The sequence below is a fragment of the Microtus oregoni genome, unplaced genomic scaffold, assembly GCF_018167655.1.
Source record: "Microtus oregoni isolate MIOR12 unplaced genomic scaffold, Mior012 000018F_ref0000195, whole genome shotgun sequence".
Classification (NCBI taxonomy): domain Eukaryota; kingdom Metazoa; phylum Chordata; class Mammalia; order Rodentia; family Cricetidae; genus Microtus; species Microtus oregoni.
The window spans coordinates 1,733,147-1,760,117 of record NW_024543077.1 but is presented as its reverse complement, the minus strand read 5'-3'; the positions used below and the strand labels follow the sequence as shown (position 1 = coordinate 1,760,117).

The window sequence follows — 26,971 nt, the reverse complement described above, 5'->3', positions numbered from 1 at the left end:
TCAGAAGTTAACGATCACAAGTTAATGATCAGTCTTTTTTTTTTATTTATTATGTATACAATATTCTGTCTGTGTGTATGCCTGCAGGCCAGAAGAGGGCACCAGACCCCATCACAGATGGTTGTGAGCCACCATGTGGTTGCTGGGAATTGAACTCAGGACCTTTGGAAGAGCAAGCAATGCTCTTAACCACTGAGCCATCTCTCCAGCCCAATGATCAGTCTTTAACAACACACACACACAGAGGAGGAGAAGGGAGAGAAGAAATTATAGCAGAAAACTTCCTAAATCTGTAGAGAGAATATTAAGAAAGTAGGAGATCACAAATCAGATTCAGTCCAAATTTAAATATCAAAAGACATGTAATTGATGTGGGATTCCCCTCTGTATGCTGTGAATACCATTGATTAATAAAGAAACTGGCCTGACCTGATAGGGTAGAACAGAGCTAGGTGGGGAAAACTAAACTGAATGCTGGGAGAAAGAAGGGCGGAGTGAGAGAGAAGCCATGCAGCCCTGCCAGAGACAGACACTGGACAGAACTTTGCCAGTAAGCTACTGCCATGTGGTGATACATAGATTAATGGAGATGGGTTAAATTAATATGTAAGAAGCTAGAGCTAATAGGCCACCCAGTGATTTAATTAATACAGTTTCTGTGTTGTTATTTGAGAGTCTGGGTGGCTGGGAAACAAACAAACGGCCTCTACTACACATAATCTAATTGTCAACAGACAAAATATCTTAAAAGAAGTAAATAGCATAAAGTGGACTCTTAATATACCTCAGTGAACTTCAACAGAAACCTTATAAGCCAGGGAATAAGGTAATAGATCAAGAAAAGCAATCTTACAAAAATGGGGCAATAGTAAGAACTAATAAAAGCTGAAGAATTTGCCTGCCTTACAAGAAGTGCTAGGAGAGTCTGTATAAACAGCGGAAAAGGACAGCAGTGAGTAACTTAAACGCCTGAAGGTATACAAGTCACAAATACAGTATACAGTTAAATTTAGGATTTCCCTATGATATATAGTGAGCTATAAGTATAAGTTAATTAGGTCTAGTATGAAGGATAAAAGACAAAGCTATTAAAGTAATGGTAATTATAATAATTATGTGGATAATAAAATATAAATTGTGACATCAGAAATTTAAAATTTAGGAAGGGAAAAAGTTAAAATATGAAGTTTTTTTAGCTGGGCAGGGGTGGTATATGCCTTTAATCCTGGCACTTGGAAGACAGAGACAGTAGAGTCCGAGGCCACTGTGGTCTACAGAGTGAGTTCTAGGACAGCCAGGGATACACAGAGAAACCCTGTCTACAAAATTAAACAAACAAAATGATTTTTTTTTTGCTTTCTTCTATGTGGTCAAACTGAGTTTTTAACCTGTTTAACACAAGCTATTATAATTGTAGGACATTCTTGGTAGTTTCATAGTAGCCATAGAGCAAAAAAAAAAAATTAATACACTTAATTAATACACTAAAAATAAAATACATGGAGTTGGAATATACTAGAGAAAAGTCACTACCCCAAAGAAAGAGAATACTAGAAGAAAAGTATATACAAAACTACTAAAAGAATTAAAATATAGTAACAAGTACTTATTTATCAACAGTTATCTTGAATGTAAATTGATTAATCTCTCCAATTAAAAAGCACAGAATAGCTAAATAATTACAAAACAAAACTGGGAATTGTATGTTGCCTCCAGCTGAGCCAGTCTGTGGACATGGATCCTGAAAGGAGTAGCTGCACTGAGCTCAGCCAGAATACTTGAGTCAAAATTATAAGACGAGGCAAAGATGCTCATTACATAATAATAAACAGGGCAATTCAACAGTCACAAATGCATGTACAGACAGACTATAATGCAGCTACTTTTAGCAATTGTCAGACTATCCAGGAAAAAAAACAAAAAAAACAAAACTGAGCAGATCTAAATTGCAGAATAGACCAAATGAACCTAACAGACATTTACAAACAGTACACCCAACAGCTACAGAACACATATGTTCCTCGCCGCACATGGAACATTCTCCCGAATAGAGCACATGTTGGCCTACAAAACAAGCCTTAACAGTTCAAGACTGAAATGATTTTAAGTATATTTCTGATAAGAATGGTGTAAAACTACAAATAAATAACAGGAAAAATGTTAGGAATTCTACAGACATGCAGAAGCTAAGGTATATACTACTGAATAAAGAGTGAATTAATGAAAATAAAATGGAAACACAGCATATGAAAACCTATAGGGAACAGCAAAGCCATTCAGAAAAGATGAGCTTAAGTAACCCTAACACTGCATCCTAAGAAAGAAAAACAATAGACCCTAAAAATAATGAACATAAGGAGATAATAAAGACCAGATCAGAAACAATGGAATAGAGACAAATGCATATGATCAGTTAAATGAAGATGAATTACAACTGACACAGTGATACAAAGAATCATAAGGAACTTTTCTGGTTGTTTTTGGTTTTTGAGACAGGGTTTCCCCCTGTAACCTTGACTGTCCTGGAACTCCATCTGTAGACCAGGCTAGCCTTGAACTCAGAGAACCACCTGTCTCTGCCTCCCGAGTGCTGGGAAAAAGACGTGCCCATCGCCTGGTCATAAGGAACTGTTATGAATAGTTATGTTCCAACAGAGGGGATAAAATAGAAATACACAAATTTCTGGACACATAGCTTATTGATAAAATGGCATCTCCAGTCATTAGGGCGAAGGTAAAATATTTTTATAATTGATGCTAGAAAAATAATTGATAAAATAATTGACTATGTACCTTGCATCATACACAAGAATAAATTCTCAGTTGATCAAAATAATAAACATAAAAACCAAAATATTACAAATGCTGAAAGAAAATGTGTGAATTTATGTCCAGCATTTTGGAAAGGCTTGCTGTGATTTAAATACAGGTGTAAGGAAAGATGGACAAATTGAGCTACACATCTGGCCAGGTGCAGTGGGGCACACATGTAATTCCAGCCACTTGGGAGCTTGCCTGAATACAGAGTGTGAAGTAAACCTACACAATTTAGGCTTTGTCTTGAGCTACAGTTTCTTTTGGCTTGGGATGCTCAGGGGTAAAGCATCTACCTAGCATAAACATAGCCCTTGCATCAATCCCCAGCACTACCAAAAGAGGGACTTTTAGTTAGCATGAAATAAAATATATGGACTATTGACACAATATTTGTTATAAAAGTCCTACGTAACTACAAAATTTTATTAGCTAGGCTTACAAAGTCCACTTTTTTTTTAAATATTTATTTATTATGTATACAATATTCTGTTTGTGTGTCTGCCTGCAGGCCAGAAGAGGGCATCAGATCTCATTTCAGATGGTTGTGAGCCACCATGTGGTTGCTGGGAATTGAACTCAGAACCTTTGGAAGAGCAGGCAATGCTCTTAACCGCTGAGCCATCTCTCCAGCCCCCCAAAGTCCACTTTTGAGCCAGAACATTGAAAATGTCTTCTAGGCCTTTCTGTACATAGCTCTGTAATTATTTCCTAGATAAATATTGTATATAAAATATAAAGGAACCAGCCGGGCGGCGGTGGCGCACGCCTTTAATCCCAGCACTCGGGAGGCAGAGGCAGGCGGATCTCTGTGAGTTCGAGGCCAGCCTGGTCTACAAGAGCTAGTTCCAGGACAGGAACCAAAAGCTACAGAGAAACCCTGTCTCGAAAAATCAAAAAAAAAAAAATATAAAGGAACCTGAGTTTGAATTCCTTCCTTATTACTTAATAGTGCTATGGCATTTGTGAACCTTCATTGTCAGTGAACTGCATGAAGTCCAGATGGTAACTGATAATGGTTCTGTAAAGACGAAAGGGCCTAGAGCATTTGTAGTGGTCAGCATACTTAGCATAGCATAAAACTTCAGTGCATAGAACTATTTATTGTAGGAGAGACAGCCCAAAGCGGCCACCAGCGTCTGAGGTGCTCCCTTGGATCATTGGATCTGTAGACTATAGACCACAGAAAGAATTAGACTGAGTCAGAAAGAAGCAGCGTTAGTTATTAATTATTTACACATAGAGACTGTAGTACACTTCCTCAAGAAAGTTCTCAAAAGAGAACATTTAGGTGTTTGACAGTAATTTTAGATATATGATATTGTGGCTCTTTAAATTATATTGCTAGGTTTTGTGGATCAGAGGAGTACAAGAGAGTGCTAAAGGAAGCTGACCAACTATGCACATGAAAGCTGGTCCTGAGTACCCAGTAAACTTTATAGAAAAATAGAGTATTGTTAATCTAGTAAACTACTTAGTAGGGAGAATTTTAGAAAAATTATACTGTGCCTACTTTCATTTTTTCTATGCCAAAATCCTCAGTCAAAGTACTAACTCATCATCGTCTGTATCCTGTATCACAAGAACTTACAGACTTAGTTTTCCTCAGGACTTAGTACTTAATGTACTTAATGTAGTACTTAATGTCTTACTTCTGAAGTTACTCTGGCCCCCAAATAATTTCTTGCTAATCCTTTTATTTGCCTGTCTTAATTTCAGTGGTGGGGATGGGCTCCTGGTGTTTCCACATGACTCTGAAGTATGAAATGCAGGTGAGTAATGGCAAAAGAAAGTGGTTGTTTCAGTTTAGAGACACCTCCAAATTGAGAAAAGAACACATAAGTAAAGGATGATGGCGGGGAGGCTTGTCTTCTTGAAGTTTTTCCCTTCAGGTCAAAGGACTCAAATTGACCATATAAAGAAGTAGTATGGCTTTCTGTGTATGCCAATTCTGGGCAGACACATATAACTTTAAAACAGCATTAGCTGTTACATGGAGGTGTTCTAAAAAGTAATAAGCTATTCACGAAAACATATTCTTCGGTGCCTCCAGTCTTTGGTGTGAAGAGTTTATCTAGCTAGTCATTTGAACCTGTTGGCTTATCATCTCTAACGAGACAGGGTTACACTACAGGTTAGTGTAGACTGGCCATTCTGAAATTCAGACTGGGTTATTTTGTATGCCAACTACAGAGGACCCAGGTTTGGTTCTCAGCACTCACATGGCAGATCACAGCCATCTGTAACTCTAGTTCCGGGGATCCAAAAACTCTTTCAAAACATACACATGGTACTAAGTACATGAAACCAAAATGCTTACACAAATAAAATAAATGTTTTTTAAAAACTGGACAAAAAGATTTTTTGGGGGGCGCCATTCTGTTGTAGGGAGCTGTGGGCCTCTTCCCACAGCCCGGCTCCTGGCCGCTTGGCTAGCTTATACCCCAAAATAACAACACACAAATTGTATTCTTTTAAACACTGCCTGGCCCATTAGTTTCAGCCTCTTAACCCATTTCTAATAATCTATGTAGCACCACGAGGTGCGCTTACCAGGAAAGATTCAGCATGTCTGACCTGGTGGCTGGCTGCATCGTGTCTGCCCTGGAGAGAGCTGCATGGCGTCTGAGCTCACTTCCTCTTCCTCCCAGCATTCTGTTCTGTTTACTCCGCCTATCTAAATTTTAACCTATCAGGGCCAAGGCAATTTCTTTATTTAACCAATGACCTTCCTCCATCAATAAGCGATAAGATGCAGACTGGTGAGACAGGACAAAGAAAGGTGCTTGCCGCCAAGCCCAGCCACCTGCGTTTATCCTCATGATCCTCTTGGTGGAAGGAGAGAGCCAACTTCCAGACATTGTCCTCCAGCTCCACATGTGTGCAGTCACACGCATGCCCAACAGTGCCCTCTCTCTGCTCAGTAATAAGTAAGTAGGCGCTGGTACAATGTTTCAGTCAGTAAAGCACTTGCCTTGCAAGTGTGAGGACCTGGGTTTGAGTTCCAAAGTCCACACAAAAGTGCCAAGAATGGTAGCTTATGCTTGCCATCCCAGGCAGCAGGCAATCTGGTGCTTTGTGGCCATCAGGTTTGCCCCATTCAACCAGCTCCAGCTCAGTCAGAAACAAGATTTGAGTGCCTGAGGAAAAACACTTAAAGGGTGACCACTTGCCTCCACGAGTGTGCACACACACACACGTGCACACGTACAAATGAGCGAATATTTATATTTTTGTAAATGTAGTCCTTTTAAATAAGCCACAGACATCTGGAGTCCATGCCTTTCTCCTGAGCTGCAGATCTGTTCGTCTCATTACCTGATGGGCATTTCTACTATCTGAGAACGCTGAAATGGTTCACAACCTCCTTCACCTGCACTACTGTATCCTGAATTGTTAGGCAAGAAGCTTGACGTATCATTTTTAGCTTCTTTCTCCTTACCTTTCTATAAAATTAATAACAAATATCTATTTATTTTACTTTCTAAATAGTTACCAAATCTGCACAGTTATAATTTATGATTTTCTTGGCCTGGACTCTGCTCTCTGGGATAAGTCAGTCAGACTTCGATGTCTGTCTTAGAAGGGATGAAAGATAACTTTGATGGTTCAAAAACAACAAAAAAGTAAGTTAGATGGTGGTGCATATATTAAATAATTGGCAAAAGAAATTAAATAAGAATTAATAATCGGGACTGAGCACTAGGAATTTTATTTTGATGTCCATAACTATAGCTGTACTATGCTCACACTTTGTCTCTCTGCTTCATGTAGCTGTTGGATGAGCTCCCCATGATTTACAGCTGCTGTGTATTTGTGTACTGCATGTGAGTACTGACATTTGAAATTCAGTTCTGGGTGGGTTTTGATCTAATTACATTACTAGGATACGTAATGTAAAAGATTAAAAAAAATGTGACATTAGTGGAGAGTTTAGTTTCTGGGAAGCTACAGTAATCTCAGAACCCTAAATGCCAGTTTAGATAGTATCCTAATTTGACTTAAATAGGCATTGTGACTTCTCTTGAGTGAAGAATGTGTCCAAATTGTGCCATAAAAGTTTTGGAGCAGTTTCTCTATACTGTAGTATGAGTGGTTTCTTTTTTAGTTACTGCGTTTAAAAAATATTATTTTTATTTTATGTGTGTGAGCATTTTGCCTGCATGTATATCTGTGCGCCATGTGCATGCCTAGTATGAGAAGGCCAGAAGAGGGGATTGGATCCTCTGGAACTGGAGCTATGGAGGGTTGTAAGCCAGCACGCATGTGCTAGGAACTGAATCCAGGTTTTCTACAGGAGTAACGAGCACTCTTAGTGGCTGAGCCAGCACCAGTTTCCTTTATTGTTCTTGTTGATTAGTGTGTGTGTGCGTGCGTGTGTGTGTGCATGTGTGTGCGCGTGTGTGTGTACCACAGTGTACATGCTGGGGTCAGAAGTGGGTTCTCTTCCCAGCCTGGTAAACTGAGACTGAACGTTGTCTTTAGGCTTGAACTGTAATTGCTTTAACCTGCTGAACCATTTCATTAGCTCATGAACTGTTTCTTGATAAAAGCTTACCCGAAAAGTGAAATAACTCATAGTTATTAGTTGTTTGAGAATTTCATACACTGCATTTTGATCATCTGTTCCCCCTTGCCTGAACTCTTCTAGATCTATTCCTATCTCCCTAACTACCCAATTTCATGTTATATTTTTATTATTATTATTGTTGTTGTTGTTGTTATTATTATTATTTTAACCTATCAGGTCCACTTGTGTTGATCAGCTGCTCTTGGAAGTGGGGCTTTCTCTAAGACAGTGCAGGTGACGTACCAGTGGCCATACCATTAAAGAATCCAGACTGTCTCTTTCCCAGCAGCTCCTCAGCCGTGATGGGGCTTTGTGACCCCCCCCACACACACACTGTGTCCAGATTTCCACTAATGACGACAGTAGGTGCTGAGCTGGCTTTATACACAAGAAAGTAAAGCACGAGAAATTTAGCAACCTGCTCAAGGATTTGAGTGTATCTTCATTAATAAGCATGTCAGGCATACATTATATTATACAGGTTCACAGTCTCTGAAGGACACTAAAATATCCCTGGAAAGAGCCCATGATAGAAAATTACAAGGGTCATAATCTCTCTGACCCTGAATGGTTTTTGTTTGTTTTGTTTTGGATTGGTTTTAGGATGTTCTTTGACCATATCAAGTACTCAAAGCAGTCTAGACCTCCAGCTGTTTCTAAACCTGCTTGCCTTGTGTGCTTGCATCTGTGAAGCATGTACTGGAAAGCCTTCGTGGTAAACATGGAAGGAGAAGGCAAAAGAGTCGAGTACTAACCCTGTGTGGACAGGGCCAGATCAGAAAGCAGTGATAGCCTTCCTGGTGGTGATGTAAGACACGCCTCTTGTAAAGCTCTCCTTCATCCCTCTCCAGAAGAGGAAAAGAGGAAGAGCCCCAGTTCCCACATCATGGGTGTGAAATACGCAGGAGGCTATAAAATCACTGTGACCTTCAGTTATACACAGTCTGTGTGTTTGCTGCTCCACTGTCCTCTGGCAGCCAGCAGCTGGGACAACACAGCTTACAAAAAGTTGGGTGCTCCTTCTGGAGGAAGTAGTGCTGTAGGAGGCCCTGAAATAACCACACAGAAACTGTATTAGTTAAATCACTGCTTGGCCCATTAGCTCTAGCTTCTTATTGGCTAACTCTTACATAATAATTTAACCCATTTCTATTAATCTATGTTTTGCCACAAGGCTGTGGCTTACCGGGTAAAGTTCCGGCATTTGCCTTCTTTCTCCCAGCATTCAGTTTAGTTTTCCCCACTTAAGTTCTGCCTTGCTATAGGTCCAAAGCAGTTTCTTTATTAATCAGTGGTAATCACAGCACACAGAGGGGAATCCCGCATCAAAGTAGTTCTGAAAGCACCCTGATTCAAGACAAGTGGAAACCATCCAGTAAATCTTGGATATATATAAAAAAAGTCAATGCATAAAATAAAGTGGTAACATTTGTGCATATGGGTGATTTGCCTATATGTATGACGTGTGCACCTCGTGTGTACCTGTAGAGGACCGAGAAGGCATTGTATCCCTGGAACTGAAATTGTAGACAATTGTGAGCTGCCGTCTGATGCCTTCACACTATTCTTTGAGAACATTCGATATAAGTTTCTCAGCTGTAGACAAAGCAAAAATGAAACTATAATTCATAAATACACTAACTTTTCTATCCAATTATAAAATCATATAATTTAAAAGTAAGATATTTGTATCATCTTCAGAGACATAAAACCATAGAATTTAAAGGTGAAGGACTGTAGAGACCTGTTCCAGTCTCCTTTCTTTACGGAGGAGATAAGCATGTAGTTCAGTAAAGTGAGAATGCACTGCTGTCTGTTCTAATGCAGTCCTCAAAGGTTGAGTGCTTACTGGTGGCCCGCTGCACCCCCATGCTATCTCCTGTGCGTTGGGCACTGACCTAGTAGTTGTCTGCAAACACAGTAAGATTTCATCACTGTACATAAAGAATTCACAGTCTAGTTGGGGAGACACATAGGAAAACTAAGTATAATGCAATGCCTTTTTCTCTTTCTCCTCTTCTCAACAGAATTTCACTCTGCAGCCCAGGGCTGTCCTCCAGTCCTGGCCTCCTGAGTGCTGGGTAGCAAGCATGAGCTACCATGCCTAGCAGCACAGTGATCTCAGTAGCTGCATTCAGAGAGAGCTTTGTTGTAGGATAACAAATGCACAAAGCTACTGGAGTTAAAGAGACTTCCCTTTTGTCAGAACACGAGGAAACTGACCCCATAGAGGGAGTCCAGCCTTGGCTCCCTAGACCTGGAAAGGACTGTCTTTGTGCCTCCGTCTTCTTCATCCTGTCTCTCCTCATGGCTCCGAGTCTTTCTACCTACTTTATTTTTCTTTTCATCCAGGTTATTCCTCCGCTCATTCATTCCCTTGTTTGCTCACCTCGCTGCCTCCAGATATCAGCCGTAGACTATCTGATACCATATTTGACTCCCTTTACTTAATTGACTTTGTTGTCTCCCCAACTTCATACATGCAGGAGAGAAATTTATTGTCTCAGCCTAAGTTACGTTACTCCTACTGATCCCGACAGCCTCTTGTAGTCTGTGTCCAGCTCAGCGTTTCTAACCCAGAGGGTGGGAGGTAGAGACAGAGAGTACTACTGGATCACAAGAGTTGTTCCTGGTTATGCATTGTAAAGTAAATTTCTTTCTCTCTTATTTTAAAGGTTTGAATGTTTCAAGACAAAGAGCTCAGTAAACTACCATCTGCTTTTTACCCTCGTCCTATTCAGTTTAATAGTAACCACGGTAAGTCATACTTAGTCTCCAGTAAAGTGTGCTGTGTAGGAGACTGGAGTAGTTAGCTTCCAGTGTTGGTGTCAAGCTATGCAGACTGAGATGTTTTTATGCAATTGGGATGTCTTATTTTTAGTCTTTGCACCTTTATTTCCTTTTCAAAAATTACTTTTAATTAAAAAAAGCTTTGAAAAGTTTGTTTTTAAGCCAGGCGGTGGTGGCGCACGCCTTTAATCCCAGCACTTGGGAGGCAGAGGCAGGCGGATCTTTGTGAGTTCGAGACCAGCCTGGTCTACAAGAGCTAGTTCCAGGACAGGCTCCAAAACCACAGAGAAACCCTGTCTCGAAAAACCAAAAAAAAAAAAAAAAAAAAGTTTGTTTTTAGATTCTATTTTTTGTGTGTATTTGAGTGTTCTGTCTATATGTATGTGCACCATCTGTGTGACTGATGCGTGCAGAGGTCGGAAGATATTAGATCCCCTGGAGTTTCAGGTGGTCATGAGCCACCGTATAGGTGCTGGGAACTGAATCTGGGTCCTCTGTAAGAGCAGCAAGTGCTCTTAATCAATGAGCCGTCTCTGCAGTCCCAAAATTAACTGTTTAATGTGTGTGTGTTTTTAGATAAAGAAAAGGTTGAAAAAGTAAATCCTTAATAGCAATGGGGGAAAATTGTTTTTCTCGAGGATGAACTTACTCCCTCTTTCTTGTTAAAAACAAGAAGTGAGGTTTTCCCCGTTGGCCATACTATGACTTTTCTTTGGAAATCTGTGTCAGGTACTAGAAATACAAGTGACTAAGAAGCCCTTGGTATCCATGAGGGAACTCATTCTACTAGGGATCAAAGATAATGACTGCGAGAATAAAGGGTGGGCCCGTCCTATAGTGATGTGAGAAGAGGATCAGTTAGGACATCATACATGTGTGTATCTTTTGTCTTTAGGAGCCATCTTTAAACGCTAACTGTGGGACTGGAGGGACGACTCAGTGGTTAGCGTGCACACCGCTGTCGGGCTCATAGACCCGTTTCTCTAACGGTAGATGGATCTGTTGCCTTCACAGCACCTGCACTCGTGTGCAGGCATGTTCACATGTGTGCACATGCAGACAATTAAGCATTATAAAAACAAATTGCTTTAAAATTTAATTTACTCTTGAAGCCAAGATGATGGTGTGTGCTTGTTATCCCAACACCTGGAGCCTAAAACGAGGATAAGAACTTTGAGGCCATCCTGAGCCACATCGTGTGTTCTAGGCCAGCGTCCGCTCTCTGACTTGTCTCAGCATGCCCCCACTTCCTTCATAACTTTAATTAAAAAAATACTGCTTGATGAGGATCACACATGGGTTTGAGGCCATCCTGGGCTACGTAATGTTTTGTTCTGAGCTTAGAACTTCAAAAACAAAAACAAAGATTCCTGCCTGAACTAGGCCTGAAGGCTTGAGGCTGTCCTGGGCTACGTCAAAAGACTGTGTCTGAGGGAGGAAAACAGAACCAGCCGGGCGGTGGTGGCGCACGCCTTTAATCCCAGCACTCGGGAGGCAGAGGCAGGCGGATCTCTGTGAGTTCGAGACCAGCCTGGTCTACAAGAGCTAGTTCCAGGACAGGCTCCAAAAACCACAGAGAAACCCTGTCTCGAAAAACCAAAAAAAAAAAAAAAAAACAGAACCAGAGGAAAATACTGTTTGCGTCGGTCAGGGAAGCTTCAGGGGAGTCTCTAAGTTAGATGTTAACTATGAGCGGGTTTTCAGGCCTCTGGGCAACAGTGTGGCAAGCATTTTTAGTCTTTTGTATTTCCGTACACACAGACCTTAGAATAGCAAAGTGAATTGCTCTTTTTTGAACATTACCATGTGCCAGGTGTTTACTGAATGCTTTGCCTTGATTGTCCAATTAAGTTATCACGGGCACAATTGAGAGAGGTCTTATGTATGTAATTGCCCTATGGTAGGGGCAGTAGTAAATGGGTCTAGTGAATGAGACAGTCTGTCAGGTGATAACGTCCCATATGTGCTGTGCTTAAGAGATTAAATTTGTTCTCTAAGTAGTATTGATCCATAAAGTAGAAAAATGTAATCAGACAAGTTTTAGAAAAATTATGTGTTACAGAAGATTAAAGGAGTCTGGAGATTAAATACAGGAACCTTTCATACTTCATAAAATTTGGGGCTAAGATTGAAGTACTGTAACTGTGGTGAGGATGTAAAGAAGCAGCCGTGCCCAGTCTGGGATGTGTGGCCTATTGACTAGAGAGGGTAGAAGGGGAACAAAGACAGAACCTGTAGCCATGTAAGTCGTGTGCATGCCTGTAGTCCCAGCACTTAGCAGGCCAAGGCATGGCATCCCAAGTTTGAAGCTAACATAGACTACACAGCAAGACCTTCTTTTAAAATTAAAACATGGAGCCAGCATGTTGGAACAGCCTATAATCCCAGCACTCAGGAGGCAAGGGCAGGAGGATCATGAGTTAAAGGCCATTTTTTTTTCTACATAGCAAATTCAGGGCCAGGCTACATGAGTCTTAAAATATAAAAATTAAATTTCTGGATGGTGGTGGCACACAACTTTAATCCCAGCACTCAGGAGACAGAGGCAGGCAAATCTCTGAGTTCAAGGCCAGCCTGGTCTACAGAGCAAGTTCCAGGACGGTCAGGGCTACACAGAGAAACCCTGTCTCAAACAAAACAAAACAAAATATATTAAAATTAAAAGCTAAAAATATATATAAGATAATAAAATTGTAGTTGTAGTTCATCTGGTAAAGTGCTTGCCTAGTGTACAGAAGGCCCTAGATTCCGTCCTCAGAATTGAGTAAAACCAAGTGTCTTGGTGAATGTCTGCATTCCCAAAACCTAGGCTAGACAGATGGAGGCAGGAGGATCAGAAGTTTGAGGTCATCTTTAATAATATAATCAGCTTAAGACACCCAGGATATGTGTTAAAAAATAAATAAACTGGACCAGCAAAATGGCTCAGTGGGTAAAGGATCCTGCTACTAAAGCTAAAAATCTAAGTTTGATAATTGGAACCTCAAAATTGTGGGAAAAGAACTGACAGCTGCAAGGTGTCCTCTGCTTTGCAGATTGAACTACGAACATCTTGTTCAGAAAAGATAGTTAGTAAGCGTATGCTGTGATGTAGGAAGGAATAAACTTGGTTTATGATATGTTGAGTTGAAGTATCCAGTATTAGCGATACTGGAGGCTTAACAGGTAGGTAGGTGGACTAAAGGTACAGATCTGGGAGTTGTTTGGGGTGTAGGTTGTATCAGAAATACGGAACCTGTGAACTGGTACCATAGTAAAACACACCGTTTAGACTAAAAAGATACAACCCTATGGAATGCAGACATTTGAGGACTATGGAGAACTATAGCCAGCCAAGGAGACTGAAAACAGACACCAGAGACACAGGAAAGACAAGAAAGTGTCATGTCACAGAGTACAAACTGTTCTAGATGTGAACAGTAAACAGGGAGGATGGCAAGATGGCTTAGCAGGTAGAGGTGCTTGCCTTGAGACCTGACGACTTGAGTTCAACTCCCAGAACCCATGGGATGGAAGGAGAGAATTCACCCTCATAAGCTGCACTCTGACCTCACCTTGTGATGTCATATGCATACAATGAAGAAATGTAAAAACAAAAGCAGCTATTGGTTCTCTCTGAGTAGATAAGAAAAGGGAAGCATAACAACCCACTAAAGGAAACTGTCAGATGTTAAGATGGTAAACAGAATATTCATTGTTTCCCGAGTCCTGTGTTCCTTTGCCTAAACTCTGTACTGGTTAATAATGGAAGAATCCTACAACTACAGAAATGAAAAGAAGGCATGCCGTTGTTCTAACAGAGGGAATAAGTCAAGAATGCTAGCTAAGTTTATCTAGCAAGTTGGCATCAAAATCAAGATTTGACTCTGATCCCTGACTACAGTAGTCTTTCTGCTGGTACAGAGACTGTCGACATAATTTGTTTAATTTGTTTACCCTTCATGAATAACCTTGTATCCTCCACCCTCCTTGGTGGTGACCTAAAGACCAGTGCTGACGTAGTCCACCTCTGCCTGAATAGTTATTTCCTTGGCCGTGGCTAGGCTGGCTTAGGAGAAGCTGTCTGTCGGCGCTCGCCCTCCTGATTGGTTTTATGTAGCTGGGGTCTGGTTGGGATAACATGGGGAAGGAGAGGGCTGGGGTCTGAAGAGTGGTTGGAATAGATTTATATCCCTTCCTTCACTTACGTTTCTAATAATATTTTTCAGATTTACCTAAAAGTAAAAGAGCCTATATTCCATCAGGTAATTTTTAAAAAGATTTATTTATTTCATGTTATTTATATGAGTGTTTTGCTTGCATGTATGTCTGTGTACCATATGCTTGCTTGTGGCCTGTGACGATCAGGAAAAGGTTATGAAGTTATGGTTTTCTTCCCCACATACAACAATAATGTGCACTGATAAAAGTGGGAGTAGGCTGGACTACCCATGTCCATGGTGGTTCACACCCTCGGCCCAGAGGTTAACAATCAGGAAAGCTCGGTGTCCTCAGGTTGTGCCACACTAGTGTGCACACATGCAGACACACAAAGACAAGATAAATGCTTCAAGAGATTGGAACAGTGGCGTGCTCAGCTGGGCATGGAAAATGTGTGTGCCTTCTGCCATACCTCCTCTTTCTCATCTGCATCCTTTGTACTGATATATATATATATATATATATATATATATATATATATATAAAATAAACTACCATACAGTTGAACAAGCAAGCTGTTTCTCACTGTTGGAGTTAGTTACAAATATAGAAAGAGATAGTTGGGCTTGGTGGCGCATACCTCTAATCCTAGCACTCAGGAGTCTGGAGCAAGAGGAGGTTTTAGAATTCAAGGTCATATTCCTCTTACTGGATTGCCTTGCAAAGCCATAATACAAGGGGAGGTGCTTAGTTCTACTGCAACTTGATATGCCATCTTTGTTGATACCCTTGGGAGGCCTGCCCATTTCAGAACAGAGGAGGATTTGCAGGGGGGGGGGGGGCTGTGGTCAGGATGTAAAATAAACAAAGTTAACTTAAAGAACTTTGGAGCAATAATAATTAAAAAAGAACTTGAAGTCAATATTAATATGAGCTCATGGCTTAGATGCCATATTTAGAAAAATCTACAATGAATTTAGTGTCCCCAGTGATAGTTGTCACGCTAGCTCCTGTCATAACTCACTGAGGGCACTGCATCATTTTAGTAAATCACGAAGACATGTGATTTACACAAACCCAAACTTAAGGAAATTCCCCAAAGTAAGTTGACTATAACCTTTAAAATTATCAAAGTCATAGGTCAGAGAGTATGTGCCTATAATCCCAGAACTCGGGAGGCTAAGGCAAGAGGATTGCAAATTCAAACCAACCTAGGTCATGTAACAAGATTCTGTGGGCCACAAAAGCTAAATTCATCAAACACATGTAAAGAGTGAGGAGCTAGTCTGGAAAAAAAGACTTCAGAGAATATCCTAGCTTGATTCTGTCACTGCAATAAACACCATTGCCAAAAGAAACTTAAGAGAAAAGGTTTATTTCATCTTAGCATTTATAGTCTATCATTTAGGGAAGTCAAGGTAGGATCTCAAACAGGAACCTGGAGGTAGGTGCTTAAGCTGAGAGTGTAAGATTTACTAGCTTCCTCCTCATGGATTGCTCAGCTTGCTTTTTTTTTTCCTAAGGCAGGCAGTGGTGATGCACACCTTTAATCCCAGTTCTTAGGAGGCAGAGGCAGGCAAGTCTTTGCGTTTGAGGTCAGCGTGGTCTACAGAGCAAGTTCCAGGACAGCCAGGACTACAGAGAAACCCAGTCACAATAAACAAACAAAAAAGAGAGCAATTATAATTTAATTCCCTTTTCTCCCTCCAAACTCTCTCATATACTCCTCCCACTCTCCTTCAAATTTATGGCCTCTTTTTACCAAAAGAGAGAGAGAGAAAAAGACTAATTGTTACTGCATGCATATATGCATATGTGTATACAATTATATTCCTAAATATAACATATTCGGTCTGTATATTGCTCCCTGTATAAATGTTTTCAGAGTGATCAGTTGGCACCAGACAAGCTCTTCCTTGGGCACGCTGCTTCTCCCATTCCCAGCTTCCCTCGGTTGCCTGTGTTCTTTGTGTAAGCTTGAGGCCTCATGGGCTTTTTTCCGTCCAGTTTGGCATGTGCATTGCTGCCATCCTGGTCTAGCTCATATTTGGACAGTCATGTTGGTGAGACTTTATGGGTGTAGCTTCTGATATTACTAGGAGAGACAGTCTCACAGTAAATCCCTGGCTTTCTGGCTCTTACAGTCTTTCCATCTCGTGTGCAATATTCCCTGAGCCTTAGGGGCAGGAATTGTTTCGTAGATGTATCCATTGGGACTAGGATCCACAACTCTGCCTTTTTGATTGGCTGTGGTTATTGGAGGAGAATCTACACCCACTGCCTTAATCACAGCTTAATCCCTAACGGCAATCTATGAACATTTATTTTTATACTCACAAATAAGTGTAGTATTCACCCCTCATCAAAGAACCTTCTCTTTGCAACAGATGGAGACTACTACGGAAAACCTTGGTTTGCTTTTTAATATAACTCAGGACCATTTGCTCAAGGGTTGCACCACCCACAGTGGGCTAGGCTCTCCCACATCAATCTTCAATCAAGAAAATGCCCTCCAGGCTTGCCTACAGGTCAATCTTATGGAGGCATTTTCTCAATTGAGGTTCTGCCTTCCCAGATGACTCCAGCTTATGTCAAGTTGACAAAAAACTGGCCAGCATAATTGAGAGGCGTGATAACTGAATGCATCTTTAATGTCCCGTGTAATATTTTGTTTGTTTTGTTTTGTTTGAGACGAGGTCTTGTCTTATAATGCAGTGCTAGCTCACCTGGAGCTCACTGTGTGGACCAGGCTGGCCTCTGCCTCCTGAGTGCTGGCATTAAAGGCATCAGCAGCCATGCCTGGCTTATTTGTGTTTCGTTTTGCCTATTACAAATATTAAGGCAACTGTAACTTTTGATTAAAAGGCTGTTTTGTGTCATACCACGATTATTGTAGTTCCCTGTGTTTGTACTTTGGATATATAATAAAATGTCTTTAATGTTTAGTTATAGGTAAGTAATTAGAGAGGGGAGTAGGGAGGAAGGGAGACACAGAGAGAGATAACGAGGCAGAGTGTTGACTGTTGCCGAGTCTGGGAACAGCTGTGCTAAGTGGTATTGATCCTCCTCTGTTCTACAGCATTTGTTCTCACTGTCTGTTCTGGGTTGTGCTCTATTTAGAGAGGGTCTCACTGTATAGCTCAAGTCGTCTTCAAACTGGAGAAGCTTCTAGCTCAACCTTCCAGATGTAGGGAGTAGATGTGTACACCACACCTGCCTGTTTTCATTCTCCTAATGGTATCTTCTGGTGAATCTGATGTCTGAATTTTAAGATGAATGGTTAATGGGGCTGGAGGAGAGTTCGGTGAGAATATCTGCCTAGCAGTCAGAAGGCCTTGGGTTCAGTCCCTAGCACATGAAGAAACAGAACAATGAACGAGTTGTCTGGTCTCTTGATGGTGACACACTATCCATTATTTGAAAACAGCAGTCTTAGCTAAAGAAACACTCACCAGCTTGGAAATTTAAGAGTCTTGGTTTCTTGACACTTGATAAGTTATACAGAAATCTCTTCAGTCTTTAATCTTTTAATTTCTTGGTTTATAAAAATAGTGAAAATGGGCCAGCAAAATGGTTCAGCAGGTAAACACTGTTGCGGTGCAAGCCTGACTACTGAATTCAGTCCCTGGTTCTCATGATGAGGGGGCACCTCTGCTTGCCTGCATGTCTCACACACAAACACCCAACAACAATAAATTACAAGCATTTTAAAGTGTTGAAAAGAAGCAAATGTATCATTTTTATAAGTGTCATGTGAAAACGATGTGGTTGTATTCAGCAAGCTTAATAGTCAGATTGATGCTAACCATGCACAGGGCTAGAGAGAAAGCTCAGTGGTGAGAACAATGGCTGCTCTGATGGAGAACTGGGTGCAGTTCCCAGCACCCACATGGCAGTCAGAACCAACCGTCTGTGACTCCAGTGCCAGGCAATCTGATGCCCTCTTCTGGCTGTGCGGGCACCAGGCATGCACATAATACACGCATACAAGGAAACCATGTGCATGCATAAAAATAAAGGAATGTGTTACAAACTATGTATTAAGATGTCAAATGACATACAAATTCCTGCCCATGATAGTTGGTGAAAAACTTTTAAAAGATATTTAACTTAGCTTTAGAGATAAGTAACACAATAAAACTAAAAGGAAAGGGTTGATAAACACCAAAGGTGTCTGCTAGACAGATTGAATTTCCTGAGAAGAAGAGTACTGATAACAACTCTCACTCACTATTAAGTCCAAGGTGACCCAGAAATCTCCAACTGAGAGCCCACGTTTGATGGACTTTCAAAATAAGGTAATACCCTAATTACATAACTGCCACATTAGATATACCAACATAGCTTAAAGCAAGGGAACAAGGAGAAAAGCATATATAAGAGTAGATTAAAAAAGAAAGCCTAAGAGACCAGTGAAGCCTTTTAGCAGCAAATTGCTATCTCTGAGAGAGACCTTCTGCTGTCTCGAGGAGCCCGGTGACTACGTTTCCTGACAGATTTCCACCACAGAAGACTCCCAGGTGTAGTACGTATGTCAGTGCACGGAATCTTTCTTTTCTCATTTGACCCTCAGGCTTTGTAAAAACACACTGTGTAAACATTGTGAAAAGCAAGACTAAGCATTTTGAGTTAAATTTTTTCTATTATGCTTCTTTATACATTTTATTACTAATTAGGACTGTAAGGAAAATAAGCACATTTGGAAATATAACTAGTAATTTTGATCTATTATATGCTACATTGTATATAAATATACACACATGTAATATGGCTATCTGTTCATGCATATTATACAGATTGGATTGACCAGTATCATACTAAATGAAACTTTCTTTATAAATGAAATAAGTGAGAGTTTGAAAGGATAAATGATTGGTCTGCTTTTCCTCATCTGGTTATTGGCAAATCTAGAAAAAAAGTGGTTTTTTTTATTTCACAGCCTATATTATTATGTGATACTCTGGTGTCCAGTTACTTTGGAATCTTTTATTATGAGAAAGATCAGTGTTGTGTGTTGGTGACTGACTTCAAGGTAGGGTCTAGCAATGTAGTCCAGGCTACCCTCTAACTAATTACCTCCTGCCTGCGCCTCCTGCGTGATGGGAGTACTCAGTAATGGAAGTGGGTGCCACCGCACCTGACTCTTCATCTTTTTAAGCTGACTTTAAATTGGACATGGTAGCACACAGCTATAATCCCAGCACCTGTGAGACTAAGGCAGGAGGATCCAGAATTCCAGGCCAGTCTAATTTACACAGTAAGACTTTGTGTGAAATAAAAGAAAATGGGAGTAGTAGCTCAGTAACAGAACACTTCCCTAGTATGTGTGAGGCTCTGGTCCAGGCTTCCTCACCACGGGATGGGTGGATGGATGGATGGATGGATGGGTGGATGAATGATGGATGGACGGATGGACGGATGATAGATGGATGGATGGACGGATGGACAGACGGACAATGGATGGAATGGATGAGTAGTTAGGCAGGAAGAGTTGTATTGACCACTTTCTCTTTCTCTCCTATTCAGGTCATGTATGGAATGTTGGTCTTTACATTAGTACTCCGTTCTATTTATATTGTCACATGGTAAGTAGTTTGAGACTACCACCAACATTCTGATAAAAATATATTCAGGCTTATAACAGTAAATCTATAGCCTAAATTGGAATACAGTAAAACCTAACTCTAGCAGAACAGTGCTAGGAAACTGTAACCCAACATTTATTTATGACATATACTTACTAATGTGCATCATATAAAAACAAGAGTTCTAAAATTAAAGAAATTTGAAGGAAACTATGTATGAGACATCTGCTTGAATATGTATATTATTGACTAGGATGTTAAAGACTTGAATATGTATATTATTGACTAGAATGTTAAAGACTTGAATATGTATACTATTGACTAGGATGTTAAAGACTTGAATATGTATACTATTGACTAGGATGTTAAAGACTTGAATATGGATACTATTGACTAGGATGTTAAAGACTTGAATATGGATACTATTGACTAGGATGTTAAAGACTTGAATATGTATACTATTGACTAGGATGTTAAAGACTTGAATATGTATACTATTGACTAGGATGTTAAAGACTTGAATATGGATACTATTGACTAGGATGTTAAAGACTTGAATATGGATACTATTGACTAGGATGTTAAGGACTTGAATATGGATACTATTGACTAGGATGTTAAGGACTTGAATATGTATACTATTGACTAGGATGTTAAAGACTTGAATATGGATACTATTGACTAGGATGTTAAAGACTTGAATATGGATACTATTGACTAGGATGTTAAAGACTTGAAAAGTGCTGCATTAAAGGAATGTGTTTGTAGGGCTGGAGAAATGGCTCAGAGGTTAAGAGCATATATATATTAAAATTAAATAATACTCATGAGATGACTTTAAATAGATCCTAACCATACAGTCCACGCGCAGCTCTGTAAGTGGTTCGTTTTGTGCAGTTTTCCCGTTTTTGTTTTTAAAATAAGCCTTTTATTTTGAGATCATGTAGAAATGCATGTATAACGTAGTATCCCAGCCAGGAGCTGATGCTGGCACATCAGCAGAAGGGTGCGTGCTGTGCCCTTACCCCTCTCCTTCTTCTCCCTGTGCACACCCCCAGCAGTTCCTAGTCCTTTCTTATAGTTTTGTCAGTCCAAGAAAGTTTGATAAATAAAAGCATACAGCGTGTAGCCTTAAAGATTGTTCTGACCCTCAGTATAATCCTCTGGATGGTAGTGTGGACTTCTCTTGCTGCTGTAGTCCATGGTGTAGATGTGCCCCAGTTGAGTAACTTACAGGTTGGGGCTGTTGTAAAGCTACTGTGAGCATCTGTGTTTTTGTAGAAAGTGGAATTGCTGGGCCGTGTGGTAATTGTATGTTTAGTTTTTTTAAAAACTGAAAAAAATGTTTTCCAGCATGGTTTTTACATTTTTGCCCATAATGTATGAGTGATTCAATTTCTCTGCATCCTCATCAACAATTTTTATCTCATGAAGGCATGAAGGTACACACTAGTATCTTTTAATTTGCATTTCCTAATAGTTAATCATGTTAAATGTATTTTCCTATATTCTTTCTTGTGCCATTAGTGTGTTCTCTTTAGTGAAATGTTTGTTGTGCCTTTGCTCATTTACTCTTGGATTTACAAGAATTAACAAGGGAACTTTTTTGTGTTTACAAGTTTTAAGATTTTAATTTTTGTCAAATATATAATTTATAAATATTTTCCCACAATCTGACTTTATCTTACATATTATTTTCAGAACCCTTTTTAAATATATAATTTATTTTTACTTTATGTTCATTGGCATTTTGCCTGCATGTGTCTCTGTCAGGGTGTCAGAAGCCCTGGACTGGAGTTACAGACAGGTGTGAGCTGTCATGTCGGTGCTGGGAATTGAACCTGAGTCCTCTGGAAGAACAGCCAGTGCTTTAACTGCTGAGCCATTTCTCCAGCCCCCAGAATCTTTTTAGCAACCAAATATTCATAATTTTGATGTTATATTTTTAGATTTCCTTTTGTTGTTATTTGTTTGTTCTGAGATGGATTCTTACTCTATATCCTTGGCTGATCTGGAACTCACTGTGCAGATCAGGCTAGTCTTGTACTCACAGAGATCCTCCTACTACTGTCTCCCAAATGCTGGGATTAAAGTTGTCTGCCACACACCCAGCCTGGCCTTATTTATTTATTTATTTATTTATTTATTTATTTATTTTCACTTTATATACCAGCCCTAGTTCTCCCTCACTCCCCCCCATTCCACTCTCCCCCACCCTTTTACTTCTGTGAGAGCATAAGGCCTCCCTTAGGAAGTCAGCAAAGTCTGGCATACCAAGTTAAGTCAGGACCAAGCCCCTCTCACTATATCAAGGCTGAGCAAGGTATTCCACCATAGGGATTTGGCTCTAAAAAGCCAGTTAATGTATAGCCTGGCCATTTTTAGATTCCATTCCATCATCTCTGTAGTGTGCTCTGTTTGCTCTCCATGTGTGTATACAACCACTAAGGTCTAATGTTGTCCATTTCTAGTGTGGTGCAGAAACCTTACCTGTCTTTCTGTGCCCGTGGTAGTTTTCTGGGGACATTTGGGATCCACTGCCTCTCGGGTCTGGAGCCTGTGACTACAACTGCAGGCGTCTCCGTGCATCCCACCGCACCCTGTCTTCTGGAGGTTGGCTGGCAACTCTGGCCTTACTTCATTTGCAGTTTCTGCCTTTGCTGTCATTTGGTCTTCCCCTTGTATCTTCACATGGCCATGTTCTTGTAAGGACACCAGTCTTCTCAAAATACAGACCTGTTCCAGTCTAGCCTCGTCTGGGATATCGGCAGTGACCCTAGTTAGAAATAAAGTCGAATTCTGAAGTACTAGGGGTAGGGATTCAGTGTATTTTGGAGGTGGAGAAGAGAATAATTTAACATGTCTTGTTCCATTTAAAATATAATTGCCTAAAATATTTTCTCTACATAAATTTAGAACCACATCAGATAATATTATGATTTTTGCCTCAGTTGTAGTACATTTTCTTTAAAAACTCAAGGAAAGGGAAATATGTCTTCTGGTTCTGTCACTTGAGACAAGATAGTTTTGTTATATTGCTCAGACTGGCCCTGAACTTGTGATCCTTCTCTTCTTCCTGGATATCTAATAAGGATGGAAATCTGGACTTCCAATTTGCTAAATGGCTTGGGGAAGGAACTACAGTGTGTGTGTGTGTGTGTGTGTGTGTGTGTGTGTGTGTGTGTGTGTGATGTATGACTAAAAAAGGTAGTTATTATTTTAAGTTTTCTGTCTTGTGAGGCTGGCCCTTTTCATGATTCATTGACTGTAGAAAGTAGATTTTGTTGGGAACTTTTCTGTCTGTGCCTAGACTTCACATGCTGGCTAGTTCCCTTCCAAGTCCAGAGTATGCTAGCCCAAAAGAAAGCATATGGTACTGGGTAGTAGTCATCCACACTTTTAATCCCAGCATTTGGGAGGCAGAAGCACGCGGGTCTCTGTGAGTTCGAGGCCAGCCTGGTCTACATAGCTAGTACCTGGTATCCAGGGCTACCCAAAGAAACCCTGTCTCAAAAAACCAAACAAACAAACAAACAAAAAAGAATGCATATGGTAGGTAAATCTGAAGAGTATTGTGCTAAATAAAATAAGCCGGGCCTACGTAGAAATACCACTCAAGCTAAATGAGATGGTTTAGCAAGTAAAAGGTAAATGCCACCGAGACTGACATCTGCGCTCCATCTGTGGGGCCACATGGTGGGAGGAGAGAACCGACTCCTGTGAGCTGCCCTTCATATGGGCCCCATGGTACCTGCGTGCACACACCACAATAAATAAGTAAATAATAAATGTGATTTTTAAGAAATCAGTTTTAGCTTGACAGTGGTGGAGCATGTTTTTAAACCCAGCACTCGAGAAGCAGAGGCAGCCGTGAGTTTGAGGCCAGCCTGGTCTACAGAGTGAGTTTCAGGACAGCCAGGGATACAGAAAAACCCTGTCTTGAAAACATCAAAATCCAAGTATACCACACAGTCTTTTTTACATACAGAAACTGAAAGTGCTGAACTCTTGAAAGTGTGGAATAAATGGTGGTTGTCAGAGGCTGGAGTGGGGCAGCAAGGCAATTGGGGGAAATCTTAGTGGGAGGGTGCAAAGTGTCAGACAGGAGGAATAGGTTCTTGAGTTCTGTTGTGCAAGTTTGCAGTGGTTAGTTATGTGCATTCAAAACAGCTCAAAAGAGTAAATGTCAAATATGTTACCATGGAAAATGGCAAATGAGATAGAGATGTTAATTAGCCTGATTTAGTCATTCCACATTGTATACATAGAACACGAGGGTGTGTCCCATAAGTATATATAATCATAATTTGTTGTAATGTGTCAATTAAAATATTAATTTTAAAAGAAAACACAGGGAGCTTACCACTATCATCTTCCAGGTCTCATAGCCTATACCTAGCTTACTTCCTTCTCTTTACCTTTCAAAGTCTTCTGATGTCTGTTTAATATTACATGTAATATACACAGCTTTGCAGAATTTAGTGGAAAGAATAGGAAAAACTCAGTTTATTCCATTTTTGCAGAAGCACAAGTCTCTATTCTGTTTGTAATCTGAGTGCCTTAGGGAGATGTCAAGACATGAAACAGCTTCAGTCTGACCGGATAGAATAGGCATGCTGAGAAACACAGATACCTTTAGAAAGGACTTGCCAGATGGGCTTGGTAAGTAGGTAAAGGCTCTTCCCTCTAAGCCTGATGATCTGAGTTCAGTCCCCAGGACCTAAACTTTTAACAGTTAAAAGGGGAGAACCAACCACCAAAAGCAATAAGGTGCCGACAAAACACACACACAAAGAGAGAGAGTTACCACCCCCTTTATATAATAAAAAGATTTTTAAGTATTTACTTGTAACAATTTTCATGAAATAAAATCATTTTTTATCTGCCTTGCAAGTATTCTTTCTTGTATCTCTGTTTAGTGATGACTTAGTTTAGTGTTGTTCACTTTCTCCTTATCTGTCCCTAACTACGCTGTGAGGTTTTTTGTTGTTGTTGGTGGGTTTTGTTTGTTTGTTTGTTTTTCGTGATAAGGTTTCTCCATCAGCCAAAACTGTCCTGGTAGTCACTCTGTAGACCAGGCTGGCCTTGAACTCAGAGATCTGCCGGCTTGGGTCCCGAGTGCTGGGATTAAGGGCATTTAAAGGAGTGTACCCCCTCCTCTGAGCTCATTGTGAGCTTCTTAAGACTTAGTTAACTTGATAATCCCTAGAACTCAGGAAAATGCTTCTTTGTAAAGGTTCTTAATATCAAATAGAAATTCTCAAATTTTGTTTTCAAATGTGACTGAGATCTTAAAATTCCTTCATTAACAAAACACTAAAAAATTCTGAATAAAACACAATAAACTTAGCTAGTTTAAAAAGGCATAAGAATTCCAGAGCATCAAGCTCAAAGAAGAAGCTGTAGAGATAAATGAGTGTGTATAATAGTTGGCTTGAAGGCCCTGGAAGATGCTAGCACACTGATGTCTTTAGTATCAAGAGCCTCAGAACAGAAAACAAAGATTTCTAGTTGAGGGCCTAAAAGATTGCTCAGCGAGTAAAGGTACTGCCAAACCTGATTACTTGAGTTCAATCCCCATCTCACATGGTGGAAAAGGAGAGCCAAATCCTTTGAGTTGGCCTCTGACCTCCGCATGTATACCCTGGTACTCATTGCAGGTGTACACCTGTATGCATGCACACACAAAATAAATACATATACAATGATTTTTTAAAAACCTGGATAATTTGAATTCTTTTTCATCACCATGTCACATGAACTAGAACCAGAAAGATACTAAAAGCAAATGCCCTCCAGTAAAATAAGATGGTAACTTCAGTCTAAAGTTTTGGGTTTTACACACACACACACACGACTGCTTTGAGAATTTGTGAAGAAATGTAGTGAGGCTAGTTGTTCACGTTTGCTCCCATACCACATTACCAAGTGGGGTAGACACTGTCCAGTTTTGTGCAGAGGGTACTCACTGTTCATCTGGAATATCCGCTTTACTGTGCAGTTTAGAAGGTAGAAATTTAAGTGATTTTTCAAGAACTGCCTTCCCCTCCTTAACAAAATGTGGAAGAAAAGACAAAATGGAGTCGAGGTCTGTTCTTACTATTTACCATATTTAAAAAATAAAAGGTAAAAACTACATAACTGTAGATTTACAGAAAGTGTCCTGTAAAATTCGACACATATTCGCAATCTAAAAAGACCTTACCAATTAGTAGTAAAAAGGAATTTTCTTAGCCTATAAGTTCTGTAGCATATAGCACACCTAAAATGTGGGGTTTTTTCAATTCCTGTAGTAGCTAAAATAAAATAAGGTTATTATAGTATCACCATTTTACTCAGAATTGTGCTGATAGAAGTCCTGTCTAACATGGTGTTTGAGGCTAACACAGCGTGTACAAGAGTCACATAGTAAAGTGTACAGTCACAGGAGAAGCCTCCCATGGCGAAGACATGTAAACAGACAGCAGTAGCCAGTGGTGATGAGTGCTCTGGAGGAAACTCACTCCCATCCACTACCAGGGAGGGCTGCAGAAACACATCCCGAGAACAGTGTGCTTTTGAAGAAACTGAGCTCGTAAGACCCTTGTCTTGTTTTGTCGGAAGTACTCAGAATTCTTGTCACACAACTCCATTCTTGGACAGTGTTCCAGATTTGTGCATTAGAAACAACAGTATTTTCCTGAGAAACTAAAGTTCTAAGTAAATGGAGAGAGATACTCCGTCTGAGAAAGATGCTCCCTTTGAGAGATACTCCCTTACAGGTTAGAAAAGTTAGTATCATTAAGGTGTCAGTTTTCCAGCTTTGTCTACAGGTTAAAAAAATCACAATCAAAATATTTTCAGGCTTTTGGTAAAAAATGTGGTATTTGCTGGGCATAACCAGTTCCAGGTGTATTAGTATATTCTGTGATGTAGGTGTGTGTGTGTGTGTGTGTGTGTGTGTGTGTGTGTGTGTGTGTTCAGGGCCTGGCAGAGAATGTGATTCAATGTTAGTAGTTCTCCCATCAGTAAGAAATCCCATCACTGAAAAATTGTTGGGCAAGTGTATCGGGCTATCTCCTTCATATACTTA

At 40.2% G+C, this 26,971-nt stretch overlaps 1 protein-coding gene across 2 annotated transcripts in view; it reads left to right on the top strand.

The window, feature by feature from the left end:
- Window positions 1-26,971, top strand: part of LOC121458983 (alkaline ceramidase 3) — a 65,601-nt gene that overhangs the window by 30,005 nt on the left and 8,625 nt on the right. For both annotated transcript variants that reach the window (XM_041668434.1, XM_041668435.1), the window contains exons 3-7: window positions 4,534-4,586; window positions 6,589-6,641; window positions 10,060-10,141; window positions 14,383-14,418; window positions 19,841-19,899. In XM_041668434.1, the coding sequence (XP_041524368.1) occupies window positions 4,534-4,586; window positions 6,589-6,641; window positions 10,060-10,141; window positions 14,383-14,418; window positions 19,841-19,899 (283 nt within the window). The remainder of the gene's footprint in view (window positions 1-4,533; window positions 4,587-6,588; window positions 6,642-10,059; window positions 10,142-14,382; window positions 14,419-19,840; window positions 19,900-26,971) is intronic.